The sequence below is a fragment of the Dermacentor silvarum genome, chromosome 4 (genome assembly GCF_013339745.2).
Source record: "Dermacentor silvarum isolate Dsil-2018 chromosome 4, BIME_Dsil_1.4, whole genome shotgun sequence".
Lineage (NCBI taxonomy): Eukaryota > Metazoa > Arthropoda > Arachnida > Ixodida > Ixodidae > Dermacentor > Dermacentor silvarum.
The window spans coordinates 76,201,928-76,214,403 of record NC_051157.2 but is presented as its reverse complement, the minus strand read 5'-3'; the positions used below and the strand labels follow the sequence as shown (position 1 = coordinate 76,214,403).

At 48.4% G+C, this 12,476-nt stretch overlaps 1 protein-coding gene across 3 annotated transcripts in view; it reads left to right on the top strand.

Moving 5' to 3' along the window:
* Positions 1-847: 847 nt before the first annotated feature.
* The window catches only part of LOC119450269 (2-aminomuconic semialdehyde dehydrogenase), a 58,397-nt gene continuing 46,768 nt past the window's right edge, over positions 848-12,476 (top strand). The window contains exons 1-3 of one of the 3 annotated variants that reach the window (XM_049665757.1): positions 848-959; positions 4,319-4,452; positions 6,818-6,979. In XM_049665757.1, coding sequence (XP_049521714.1) covers positions 4,439-4,452; positions 6,818-6,979 — 176 coding nt within the window. In that variant the 5' untranslated portion in view covers positions 848-959; positions 4,319-4,438. The remainder of the gene's footprint in view (positions 960-4,318; positions 4,453-6,817; positions 6,980-12,476) is intronic. The other 2 variants (XM_049665758.1, XM_037713681.2) reach the window with 2 other exon arrangements.

Sequence of the window (12,476 nt, the reverse complement as noted above, 5' to 3'; positions counted from 1 at the left end):
AATGCGCCGGGATTTGATACCGCGACCTCGTGTTCCCGCTATCCCGCAACACCAGCGAAACACCACAGTCGCTAACACCGCGGCGGGTGTTCGGCTAAAGGGGCTTTACACACGGCACTAACGCGGGTCACTCAGATTCCCATGGTCGCCTGTCCCTTACTCTTCCCAGGACAGGGTTTGGCAGGAAGGGATCGCAGGCCTTTCTCCACGCTATCCGCACCGGCTGGAAACGCTGGTATAACTCCTGAGCGATTGCCCGGCTTTCGCAACTGCAAGTAACGTTCCGATCAAAGCCTACGCTGACCTCCCCTGCTTCTCTCTCAAAGAGCTCCTTCATCCCAGAGGCTCGAGTTCTCGAAAGCAGATGCGCTCTGCGCTGCCGTCTCGCTTTCGCCCCCCCCCCTCCCCTCCCCCTCAGCTTCATGCGCGACCTGTAGTCACTTCTTACACCGTGATGTAGTACTGTGGTGCTTACAGACAGCAGGTGATTGCTTTTGCTTCCTCTACCCTGGTGCAGAGCAGTTGAAGTGCCCTGAAAAAGAGCGTCAGTACTCTTCTGCACGGACACAATTTCATTTTCAACCGTCACAAGAATATCTCTTCAGCGCCCTGAGCACAATCAGTGAAGCCCGCTGTCCCGCAGTTTCCGGTGTTCGATCGCCTCACGAATCGCCACTCGATAAGCTCACTGCCGGTTCCACTGCACTGCCCGCTGTGCGCTGCACAGATCTGAAGAACAACCTCGGGTCCCACTGTAGCCCGTTCTTTCAGTCCAAGGGTAGTTGCTTAATTGCACCGGCAGACAACACGCTCGGTCCTGGCCGTAAAACCGCCTTCGAGCGATGACAGTCCTCACACGAGACGCGTAAAATTGGCCTGCAGATAAGATTACGCCTGGCCGACGTACCGCAGCGTCCCGTCTTCTCCACGCTCGCAGAGGCAGTGCGGCTAGTCCTCAGGTGAGTTGAGCGCACCGACTGTTTCCATTTCGCGTTTGCTCCAGCATGCTCGCGGCCTGCTAAACAGTTTCCGAAGGATGATCGTGTGCGCCGGTATCATCGTGTTTCATCCAACCCTTTAGGTCAATACACTGAGTTCGCACCACGCCGTCAAGAGTGCTACATCGCACCAGCTTTGTTGCTGTTCCCCAGAACTCGGCGATTTGGTGAAGCCGCAGCCATCATCTTTTAGCTGCGGCGCTGACGTGCTCTGTTGGCTCACTGCTTAATCTGTACCGTAACACCCGGTTAGTTCAGTGTACACTTGTAAACAGATAATAGACGTATAGAATGTACAATAATGACGTTCGGACATTTCACTCCTTCAGAGGCTCTTGGCCATACAGTGCTGCCCACGTTATGCTGTTTTGAAAGTCAAACATTCTGGCCGCTGCTAATTGGAAATTCAGAACGCGCCTAGTCAAATTATACGGAGCACCTATTTTGGGTACGTCAGAATCAATACGTGCAGGGGATAATAAACTCAAGCTGGATCACACCCTCAGTCTTTCGTTCCTAAAAAGAAAGAAATCGACAAGTCACTCACTGCTTATTACCAAGGCTGCCATCAGTAATAACCATATAGCTGAAACAATGCCAACAGCAAAATGGCCGAGAGAGTGAGACAACACAATATGTTAAGCTGTAGACTTTTGGGTATGGTTTCCAAACCGGTTCGATGGGGGCGAAATGCGAAAACACCCCTGTACTTAGATTTAGGTGCACGTTAAAGATCCCTAGGCTTGTGAATTGTGCGACCGACTTTGAAGGTTGTAGAGCGTAGGGTCGCGTTATTGTGCAAATTTTTCTTACTTCATTTTTTATTTGTTTCTTCTATCACCTTTTATTCCCTTTAACCCCTTCCCCAGCACAGGGTAGCCAGCCGGTACTTACACTGGCTAACCTCCTTGTCTTTCTTTCGCTTTCTTTCTCTCTCTCTTCCTAACCGGTCATATCAGCCGCATACTGGAGGGGCATGTGGAGCATAAAAACACTCAGTCGTGCATGGAAGGACAAAGTACTACATGTTTTGTGCTGTTCAGCGTATTATCATGGGCACATCAAACGCGAGCAAGGCTGTTGAAGCACGAATACAGCATTAAAAACGATAACGGTGTTGATGAAATTTATATAAGAACGTAAATATTTTTCTTGCCGATATGCTTTGTGACCAACGTCGAAATTTTGCACACTATAAGATGTATGTCCTATACCTCAACACAATCTTTCGATTTTGCTTTTCCAACTTGACATCTCCTCTCCTGGTTTGATTTCACTTTGGCCCGATAGTACGTGTGCGGTTTTACGGTGTCCGTCACGTCACTATTGTGTTCGAAGGTTAGCCCAAGAAGAAGTTAGCAATATTTTTTTTTACCTATTGTCATCATCATCATCAGCCTATATATGTCCACTGTAAGACGAAGGCCTCTCCCTGCGATCTCCAATTACCCCTGTCTTGCGCTAGCTGATTCCAATTTCCACCTGCAAATTTCTTAACTTCATCACCCCATGCACCTGGTTTTCTGTCGTCCTCGACTGTGTTTCCCTTCTCTTGGTATCCATTCTGTAACTCTAATGGTCCACCGGTTATCCATCTTACGCATTACATGGCCTGCCCAGCTCCGTTTTTTCTCTTATTGTCAATTAGAATATCGGCTATCCCCGTTTTCATTCTGATCCACGTCGCTCTCTTCCGGTCTCTTAACGTTAGGCCTAACATTTTTCGTTCCATCACTCTTCGTGCGGTCCTTAATTTGTTCTCGAGCTTCTCTGTTAACCGTCAAGTTTTCGCCCCATATTTTATCACCGGTAGAACGCAATGACTGTACACTTTTCTTTTCAATGACAGTGGTAAGCTTCCAGTCAGGATTTGTCAATGCCTGCCGGATGCACTCCAAGTTCCAACCATAGTGTATCCGTCTTCAAGTACCAGGGGGAAATGCACTGCATGGGGCGTACAGTGCCTGAATTGCATGTATCCCAGCACATTCAACGTCTGCAACCAATGTCCCCAAGAGCGAACAGGAGGTGCCACCTTATACGCAATTAAAGTCTGCTATCAGAGACAAGAAGAAAGCAGTGTGGATCAGAAAGCAAACGGAGATAGATAGCCGATATTCTAGTAGACATTAAAGAGAAAAATGGAGCTGAACAGGCCATGTCATGAGGAGGGTATAAATGGTGGACCATTAGAGTTACAGAATGGGTGCCAAGGGAAGGGAAGACAGTCTAGGATGGCGGAAAACTAGGTGGGGTGATGAAATTAGGAAATTTACAGGCGCAAGTTAGAGTCAGCTAGCGCAAGACAGGGGTAATTGGAGATCGCCCGGCAGTGGACACAAAAATATCCTCCTCCTCCTCCTCCCCTCCTCCTGCTGCTGCTGCTGCTGCTGCCGCCGCTGCCGCCGCTGCCGCCGCTGCCGCCCTGCCGCCGCTGCTGCTGATGATGATGCCGCCGCTGCCGCCGCCACCGCTGCCGCTGCTGCTGCTGCTGCTGCTGCTGCTGCTGCTGCTGCTGCTGCTGCTGATGATGATGATGATGATGATGATGATGATGATGATGATGATGATGATGATGATCCTTCTCCTCCTCCTCTCATGGCGACAATAATATTGACGCTCAGCTCAGCTGACACCTTTACTTTCATTGAAATACCGTGCCTGTCACACTATCTCTCTGAATTAACTCAGTGTCTCAGTTTATCAGTTCGGAAACGAGAACGAAGTTGTTTTCGGTTCTCTTTTTCTTCAGCCATGCAAATGCGTTTGTCATTGGCCTTCGTCGCCCAGAATATCGCAGCCGCCATTTACAAGTAACAAACTTGCTCTTTAGTCCGATTAGCTAATCTTTGACAGAGTTGTGGAAGCAGTCATTAAGGCTCCCAACATGGCGGCCGCGACAATTCGCGCTAGCTTTGCTAATTCCGTGTATTTTGCAGGTGCGCAAGCCTTTTATGATGATACAGCATTCATGATATGTTCTGGGCGTACGGTACGGCCAAAACAAAGATTACTTGTAAGCAATTGGCTTTGTGCATATGTTTGATTACGTGTTACCGTTAGGTGGCGCTTCCGAACCTATCATCATCAGCAGTTGTGTGGAACGATGCGGTGTGCTTGTGTGGGCGCGCGCTCCGACTGCCCTCGCAATGTATCTCTTTCCATTTTATTAAACCTTGTCTGTTCCAACATCGTTTACATAGGTACACCGTTACCACGTTCTGTGGCTTCCCACTTATGTGGCAACAGTGTTGTTGTTGTCGATGTTGGTGCGGGCGACATGCACAATCGCGGGCTTACTTCTTCGTTTTCGTCCGCAGTGCTCGCGGAGCGGCGGTAGCGCGAGGGGCAAGACGGCGGAGAACGCAGTCCAGCACGCATCCGCAGGCCCAGGGCTACCGGACTCTGGTGCAGTGCGGACGCCAGCTGCAGACGCGGCCATGAAAACCGACGAGTGAGTGCCTCACAGGGCTAGAGTGGCCTAGAAATGCAGGGTTCGCCACGCAGGGTGCCGCGCGACCACAGGCCCGAGATTCCACAACGCCGATGCAGCTGGGCTGTCCGCGCCCCTGTGCACGCGAATGAGCTGGTTTCTTTGTTTCCCATCCTTAGTGACGCGTTTTATAGACCGACGTGAAGTCTATGCTTTGGTGGCACGAAACTCATACAGCCTTGTAGTGGCTATTGAGTTCCCTTCAGCTAACTAGGCATCGGCGAGATGGTCAGCCATGGAAGTCAGCCTGCGAAAGCGCTGATCAACCGCGCCCTGCGTGCAAGGCTTTCTCGGTTTCGTATAGCACAGTGTCATAGGCTCTGTTTATGAATGCGTTGAACTGTTTCGTATCTATTCCCCTCGCTTGCGCTGCGGTGGGATTTTCGGACAAGTTAGTGGCTGTGAAGCTATGTCGTCTGCAGTGTAGTATATACGCAGTGATGTGCCATATACGTATGAGGTGCACGAGAAGTCGTGGACTGAGTTTAGCCGCGCTGCCGCTTTGGTCACTGCAAAAAAAAAAAGGCAAACGACGTCAGTCTGAGATGAACAGCTGCGATGCTTGTGATGATGCAATCGATGATGCAATCGACTGATCAAATTAATATAATGACGCAATCGGTGGCTATAGCAATCGCACCGCGAATAGCCGTCCGACACTTTGTCACATGTTGACGCTGGCAGGCAGTCGGTCGGGTAAATACAGAATCCCTTAAATGGACAATCATTAAATCGAGCAACCGATTGTCGGTAGATTGCATGTTTCCTCGTAAAACGAATTCTCATAGCTAGAGCGAGCTGATGCAATTGTTATTTTGCCAATTATCTGCTTACCGCGGCTGCAAAGTATCGAGTGACGGCGTTAAGCGAAGTTTCCATTCGCATGTCCTCATTACAAGCTGTAGTTGGATGACCATACCCGTCAGCTGACTTCGCTTCACTTACAAAGCGCTTTCGCAGGCAGCCTGTCAATCTTTCCGCGAGCTTTATTTCTACTCATCTAAGTATTTACTGATTCACTGCCCTTCAGAAACATCGCGTCAAGAACTGAAAGTTTCTGCGGGTGTCAGTTATAAATTAAGAAATAGCATCAATGGTGGTTTCTGAGACTCGACTCGACGATGTCGCTTGCCCCAGCTTTTCAGTGGCAAAGAAACGAAAGTGCCCTTTCAAGCAGCTGGAGAACTCCCCATAAATGCCGATACCTTATCCAGCCGTCTAACGCCCAATTAAGGACAGATATTAAACCTAAATGTCCCATTGAAGAGCGTTCTACTTCCCAGTAACAGCATAACCCAATGCGGCAAGCTGCGAATATATGTGCAAACCAGCCAGCATCATCATTCGCCACTATGTTGACGGTGCATTCAAAACTCCTGCAGCACAACAGGCATGGACAAAACGCTGGGCAGAGGCTAAACTTTCCCGCCTGGTAAAAACTTCATAACTTCGGACCCTGATTAGCCCGGGTTCCACCGCAGTTCCCAACTTCCCAACTTCTGCGATTAGAAGTATATAGTAGCACACCAGGACTATATCGTTGGATAAATGCGTGCAGGCAACTAGCGAAGGACATATCGGATCATGTGTTCTGCTTCCGAGCGACGCAAAGTCACAAAAACCATGCACGCTCTCATTAGTCATCAACGAAGTACCCTACGTGTGTTGAGGTGGCTGCACGTTAAGTATACACGGGGTATACGAAAGAATGCCCCGAACCATTCTTCGGTTTAAAACATCGTCCCAACAAACGATTTCTTCGCCTTCGTTTTTTTCTTTCCCGGCCGGCCGTGGGGGTGAGCAGGCGCTAATTGGCCATCGAGCTAGGTTAGGTTATCCTTTCAGACTAGTGTACTTCCTGGCTCGACTCATTTGTAATAAGAGCTCTTATTACAAATGGTGCCTCTGTTTGTAGCCTGTTTACTCCCGTGGTGGCATGCAGCCACGGGAGGAAACAGGCTACTGACAACGGTCGGCACCGCAGACGTTGTTTCCTCCACCCCTTAGAAACAGACAGATACTAGGCGCGGAAAAGGAGTGGCGAGTACTGGCGAGGAACAAGGCCGCCTGCCCGACGCCTGCGTCGGCTATCGGGACGTATATCTTATAATCCTCGCCGTTCGCTGTTTACCCGTTAACCAGGCGTTCCTCGCGACGGCGCTAAGCCCTTTCGTGGGCGTATAGAGCAGCCATCTTCGAGAAATTCGGGGCAGCGTTCGGTGCTGTGTGCCCTGGTCATGCTGCCGCGGTTCGTGGCCATGAATGGCTGCGCGCGCGAGCGGTCCAGCAGCCCGGCGCGAGCCAGCTTGTCGCAACCCCTGCGCAGGATGCTCATCCTGGAGAACTTCATCAACGGCAAGTTCGAGTCGGTGGCCGAGACCATCGAGAATGTGGACCCGTCCACGGGCGCCGTCTATTCGCGCCTGCCCAACAGCGGCTCCCGCGAGGTCGAGAAGGCAGTGCAAGCCGCCATGCAGGCCTTCCCCACGTGAGTCATGCTTATGTAACACACACCTCTTCCTTATACAGACATGCATATACCACTGCTCTTGAAAGCATGCGCTTTCGGTTTGTTTTAATTTGTCTACTGCTTCGTTCGCTCATTCCTGGCTACTTTTGCGTGCTATATCGTGGCTCGGGAGCGCATATTGACAAACCACACCTTGTACAAGCATTGCTTGAGCAGTCGATCTAAATAGGGTACTGGTTTGGGAGAGTTGGTAGCAATATCCATGACGGTATAGCCTTCTGCGCACAAGCTAGAGAACGAAGATTCGACAGCCAGACAGGAGTCTCTCTTCGTCATTTAGACTTTTGCGCAAAAGCCTTCCGTCATGCATCTGAACAGGTCACGTGACTCCATTTCAGCCAGCTTTGTGCTGCCGTTCTGCACGCCTGCCTGAAGTCACGCTTGAATCGGTGTTCTGGTCATCTGCTGAAGCAGTACTTATAAAGGAGTATGGTTATCCTCTCTCTCTCTCTCTCTCTCTCTCTCTCTCTCTCTCTCTCTCTCTCTCTCTGTCTCTGTCTATACGCGACCCGGGAGCGTAAAGGGCAGGTCGGCAAGGGGGGTTGGAGGAAGATGGCGTAGCCTGGTCGAAGCGCCCTCCGGTGAACCAATAAGACACCGTTCTTGCCACGTGACATTTACCTATAGTTTCCAAAACAAAGTGTATATGACTATGCCACTCAGAATTGCTTGTTTGGAATGCGACGACGCTACCTGCCTTTGCGTGGACCCTGAGCATTCTGAATTTAACTGAAAGTCAGTCAACGCTGTCATGTCTATATACTTAGCCGCCGAACTTGTTCAAATTGAGTATCAGCAAGTGTTTTAATAAGCAATGCATCTAGAGTTGGGGCCCCTCTCCACACAAGGACACTATTGGCCCATATCTCTACTACGCTCGCCGTAAAAATGTCTACAGCCCAAGAAAAAGAAAGAAAAGGCTTTTGAGAGCACATACAAAGGCGCCTTACAAGCCTACAACATTTTAGACTCATTCAAGCCAGCAACGCCCAATACGTGTCTTTTGCAGTAGACTGCCAACGTAACAGAAAGCTCTGTACTCGAAAGCATTTCACCAAACCCCATCGTGTCTGCGAGACATTATCCACGCTCTTCAAGCTCCAAGATTTTCTTCTGGCGTTGAGCTAGAGAGAGGCAAGATATCAAATGCAACAATGTCAACAAGACTGGTACACTGTCCTTGCTACCATATATAATGCCTCAGAAAATGCCCCCCCCCTATAGTTTGCGGAAGGCGAATTCCTTTGTTGGCCCTAACAAGTGCTATTACTGCAGTTTAGGCTTCGCACTTTCACATAACCGCATGCGCATTGCTCTTCAGCTGCCATCGCAAAGTTACAGCACCCCATCCAGAAGAAAATATTGCGAAGATTCCTTGCCCTGTGTACCAGTGTCCTTGCTCTAAGGGGACGGGACGCCGAGTACGCAACGACAGCCCCCCCCCCCCCTTCCTTCCTTTCTTTTTACCAATTTATTCATATAACCTAAGATATAACTTTATAAACATAAGATATAACTTTATAAGATATAAGATATAAGCTGCTCGAAATTTTTATATTCTACGTTAAAATCTATATCCTCATATATTTCAGATGTTGAAAACGTGAATAAGTAATTGTAATCTACATAGTTTGGAAGAGTGCGAACGTTCCAATTATGATAAGATAATTTCGCTTTGTACCTTGTACAAAACTTAAAAGGCAGTCAATATCGCAAAATCTAACCAAAAAAATAGCGTAGTTTGCACTGGAAGTGCAATGCTAAAGAGACACCGGAGCTGATGGGCGCCTAGCTAGTCCTGGCTTTTGGGCTAGGCTAAGCACTACCAAGTCATCCCCAGCATTTTCCGGAATTTATTTATTATTGATCGATTATCGATTAGCTATTGATTGGCTATCGATTTGCTATCGATGACTGACTAAGCTTAAGTAGTCCCAACCATGCTTAGCTAGACTTGTCCAGGCTCAGCTTCGCTAGTTCACATGGATATGTGCCATTGCGCTTGGACCCTTTCTGCACTACTGCCAGGATCGGCCCACATTTTCTTCGCGGTTGATACATTTCGCCCGGCTTAAACAGCTCCGCTGTTAAAAGGAAAATGAGAAGTCCCATATTGTGGAGAAGAGGGACGTAAAGGCGATGTCGCAAAAAAAAACCGTCCGTTTCATGTCTTTGAATATTAAATATCGGGGTACGGCACCGAATGCTGAGTTTATCTTTTACTCAAAAATGACTTCGACAGCGGCCGGCGACTGCATTGTCGGTAGGCTGGAGTTCGAGCATCACTATAATCGTGTCGTAAGTGCATTTTTCCAGTCGTTTTCAGCAGAAACTTTCCTGGTGTACATTGAAAACTTGAAATTTCAGAGCACAATTATTGAAATAGACACTTGAGAACTATTTCAGAGATGCATCCTTTTGACCTGCAGCTTCCATTTAAAGGGACACTAAAGGCAAATACTAAGTCGACAAGGACTGTTTAAATACCTTTCCAGAAACCTTAAAACGCTTGTCTCGTGTAAAGAAAAAACTTAGTTTACGAGAAAATTGGATCTGAAGGGTCCGAATACCTTTATTGCAATTCAAATCACCCGCCACGCCAACCGAGGAGTGGTGACGTTGCATACGCCATTTTCTGCCGTTGGTGAGTGTAACGGCGCCCGACAGATGGCGGTACGGTGCGCGCTGCAGCTGATTTTGGTAAAGTGGCGTAGACCGTCCGGGCATTCCGCGACGTCGCATGGAATTCTCTGCTACTTGCAGTTAGTGCGAGGTTTGCGAGCCAAAAAAACAAGCGCAACACTACACGATAACAGAAAAACTGAAACCGCAAAAGTGCGGGCGGCGCAGAGTCGAGCGAACACGAAACACGAAACCAGTATAATTAAACTGGTGTATTAGTATTTTCTTTCTTCTTATAATACGGTACAATGATGTTTTTATAACAAGTGGTTCAGTACTAGTGCCAGAATTTAAATGAGGAGTGCCTTCGTCATCGGGCGAGTACTTGAATGTCCCGGGGGAGTCGCTAATCGTGTCCTGCATTTACCTCAATTTCTCTATTACTAAGGCTCTGCTCGCGATAATATTGACGCTTTAGAGATACTCGTGCACTAATACATCACTTTAGCTTGACTTAGTATTTGCCTTTAGCGTCCCTTTAAGAGTAAGCGTTAGCTTCAGGCTGCCCTTGTGATCGCTTGAAACACTTGAAAAACGCTCTCATTAGGAAAGCACTGGAAATCGAGATTACAATTTTTTCTGGTATTTAAAAGAAGGCGCTAAGATATTTGGCTCCGGTGTCTGATAAAAGCGCAGTTTTGATTTAGGTCCTGTTACACTTCTTACTGATGAAAATTACATGATTTTTACATTTTTGATACAGCGAGCTTAGAATTATGTATTTTAACACGAAAGTGTTTTATGCCGGGGTCCACCAAGACTTCACTGACGTATTTCCGTCACGGAAATACGTCATACGGAAATACGGAATGACGTTCTTACAATGTACACGAACATAATACAAAGAAAGAAACCAGAAGAAAAAGTTCCACAAGCATGCAAAATTTGGGAATCGAACCCACGACCTCTCGGTCCGCGACGATAGATCGGCGAGCGTTTAACCAATTGCGCCACAAACGCATTTGCAGAGAGCTACACAGACGCGCCTTATATATCTAACACTCCTCCGTGTACCCGCGCTCTTGGCGTGCGTCTAAATGTCGTACAAAAATCCCTCACGTGACCAGATCCTAGGCACCTAGGGACACGATCATTTAGGGACTTTTGAGAAGGCGCGATGGTGGCGCCAAGTGACGACGGCATGGGATGGCGTGTTCGTTCTCGGCGTGATCGAGTTTGTATGGGTGTTCTGTGGTGATCGTTCTCTGGCCCGCGCCCACCGCGCGTTGTTCAACATTGCGTGTGTGATTGTGCTTGCGTTGCTTGTGTATTGGTTGTAGGTTCTGTGTTACTTGGCGGAAAGCCGTGAGTAGTGCTTGTGTGGCACTGCGGCTTTGGCCTCGGTGAGCTCTGGCAATACAGAACCTGCGTTGTGTGATCCGTGTTCCTTCACAATGCGGAGGTGGTGACGATTGAAATGTCGAAGTGGCGTAGCACCTCGGCAGTGCAGTTCAGCGAACCGCGTCCGCCTTTGCATAACGGACGTCGAGAGATATGCTGCTCTCTACAAGTCATAAAAATGTGACTGCGTCGACCGCCCACGGTTCAGCGCTGAATGTGTGGTTCAAGTACTGTGCTTGAAACGAATGGCGCAGCTGTGGTGGCAGAACGCCATGAGGCCTCAGTTCGTGCTGTATGCTTGAAACGAGTGGTGCAGCTGTGGTGGCAGACCGCCGTGAAATCCGTGCTGTGCAGACGCTCGAAATATCCAATTCACGTCGGCGTCTTGGCAACGGCCAGTTCGCGAACCGGCGAGCGGCGCCTCTGTGCCCGCCCTATTCGGTAGCATCGACGCAATAATATTTACGTAACCAGTCCTTGCTTGACAGACGCCGATGGCGAAGGTGCTGCGATATGCTGCCGGCCAGCTTTGCAGTTTTTCTCACATTAAAAACATGTAGCATATATACATGCCTAGCATGTGTTATAAGACAATGTCTACCATGAGACGATTGTCAGGAGTGCCCCAGTACTGCTCCCAATCTGGCATTCCACGCTTTGCATGCCCTCAGTAATCATGATGACAATGTGGGCCCATTTTCTTCAAAGTGAGTTGCTATTCTGTTTGCAAAATGGGGAGGCTAGCTAAGCTGGTCTGTTCTTTGTGTTTTGTCAATTTGATGACAAATTATTGGCAATGTTATTTTAAGGTGCTTTTAAAAGATGTTAAGCCTACCAAAAAATTCCACCAGTGGCAGTGTTCTTTGGTGGTGACAGAAAAGTGAAACTGCAGACGACCAAGTTGGCCATGCCCGCATTCTTGCAAAATTTAAGAGCAATGTCGGCACCCACAACCTTACAACTGTGATTGAGCCATGGATGGCCACATGCTTTCTGCACCAATTATAGGCCCTTACGCAACATCAGTGAAGAGCCAACAGACCAACGTACTGTGTTCCCTTCAACCTAGGCAGTCTACAGTTCATTGTTGTCGCAACAGCTGATCGCCCCGCAAATTCACAGCCTGTGCCTTCTGCTGCTACTACGGTCAACTCGTCACCCGTGCACAACACACTTCTAGTTGCCCTAGTGGTAGTGCCGTTGCTTCTAAATATTGAGTAACCACACATTGTAGGCTACAAGGGCATTGTTGCACTGCATCTCATCTCCATGTGTGTTGTGTTGCTGTTTGCATACATGTCCTTGTTTGATAAGTGCTCTGAATTTTTTTTCACTGCTGCAATGTCTTGACTGCACTGTGGCAGTGTTGTATGTACTATCGATTAACCTCCATATACACAAGTGCTTTGATCATCAATCTTCAAAAATGCAA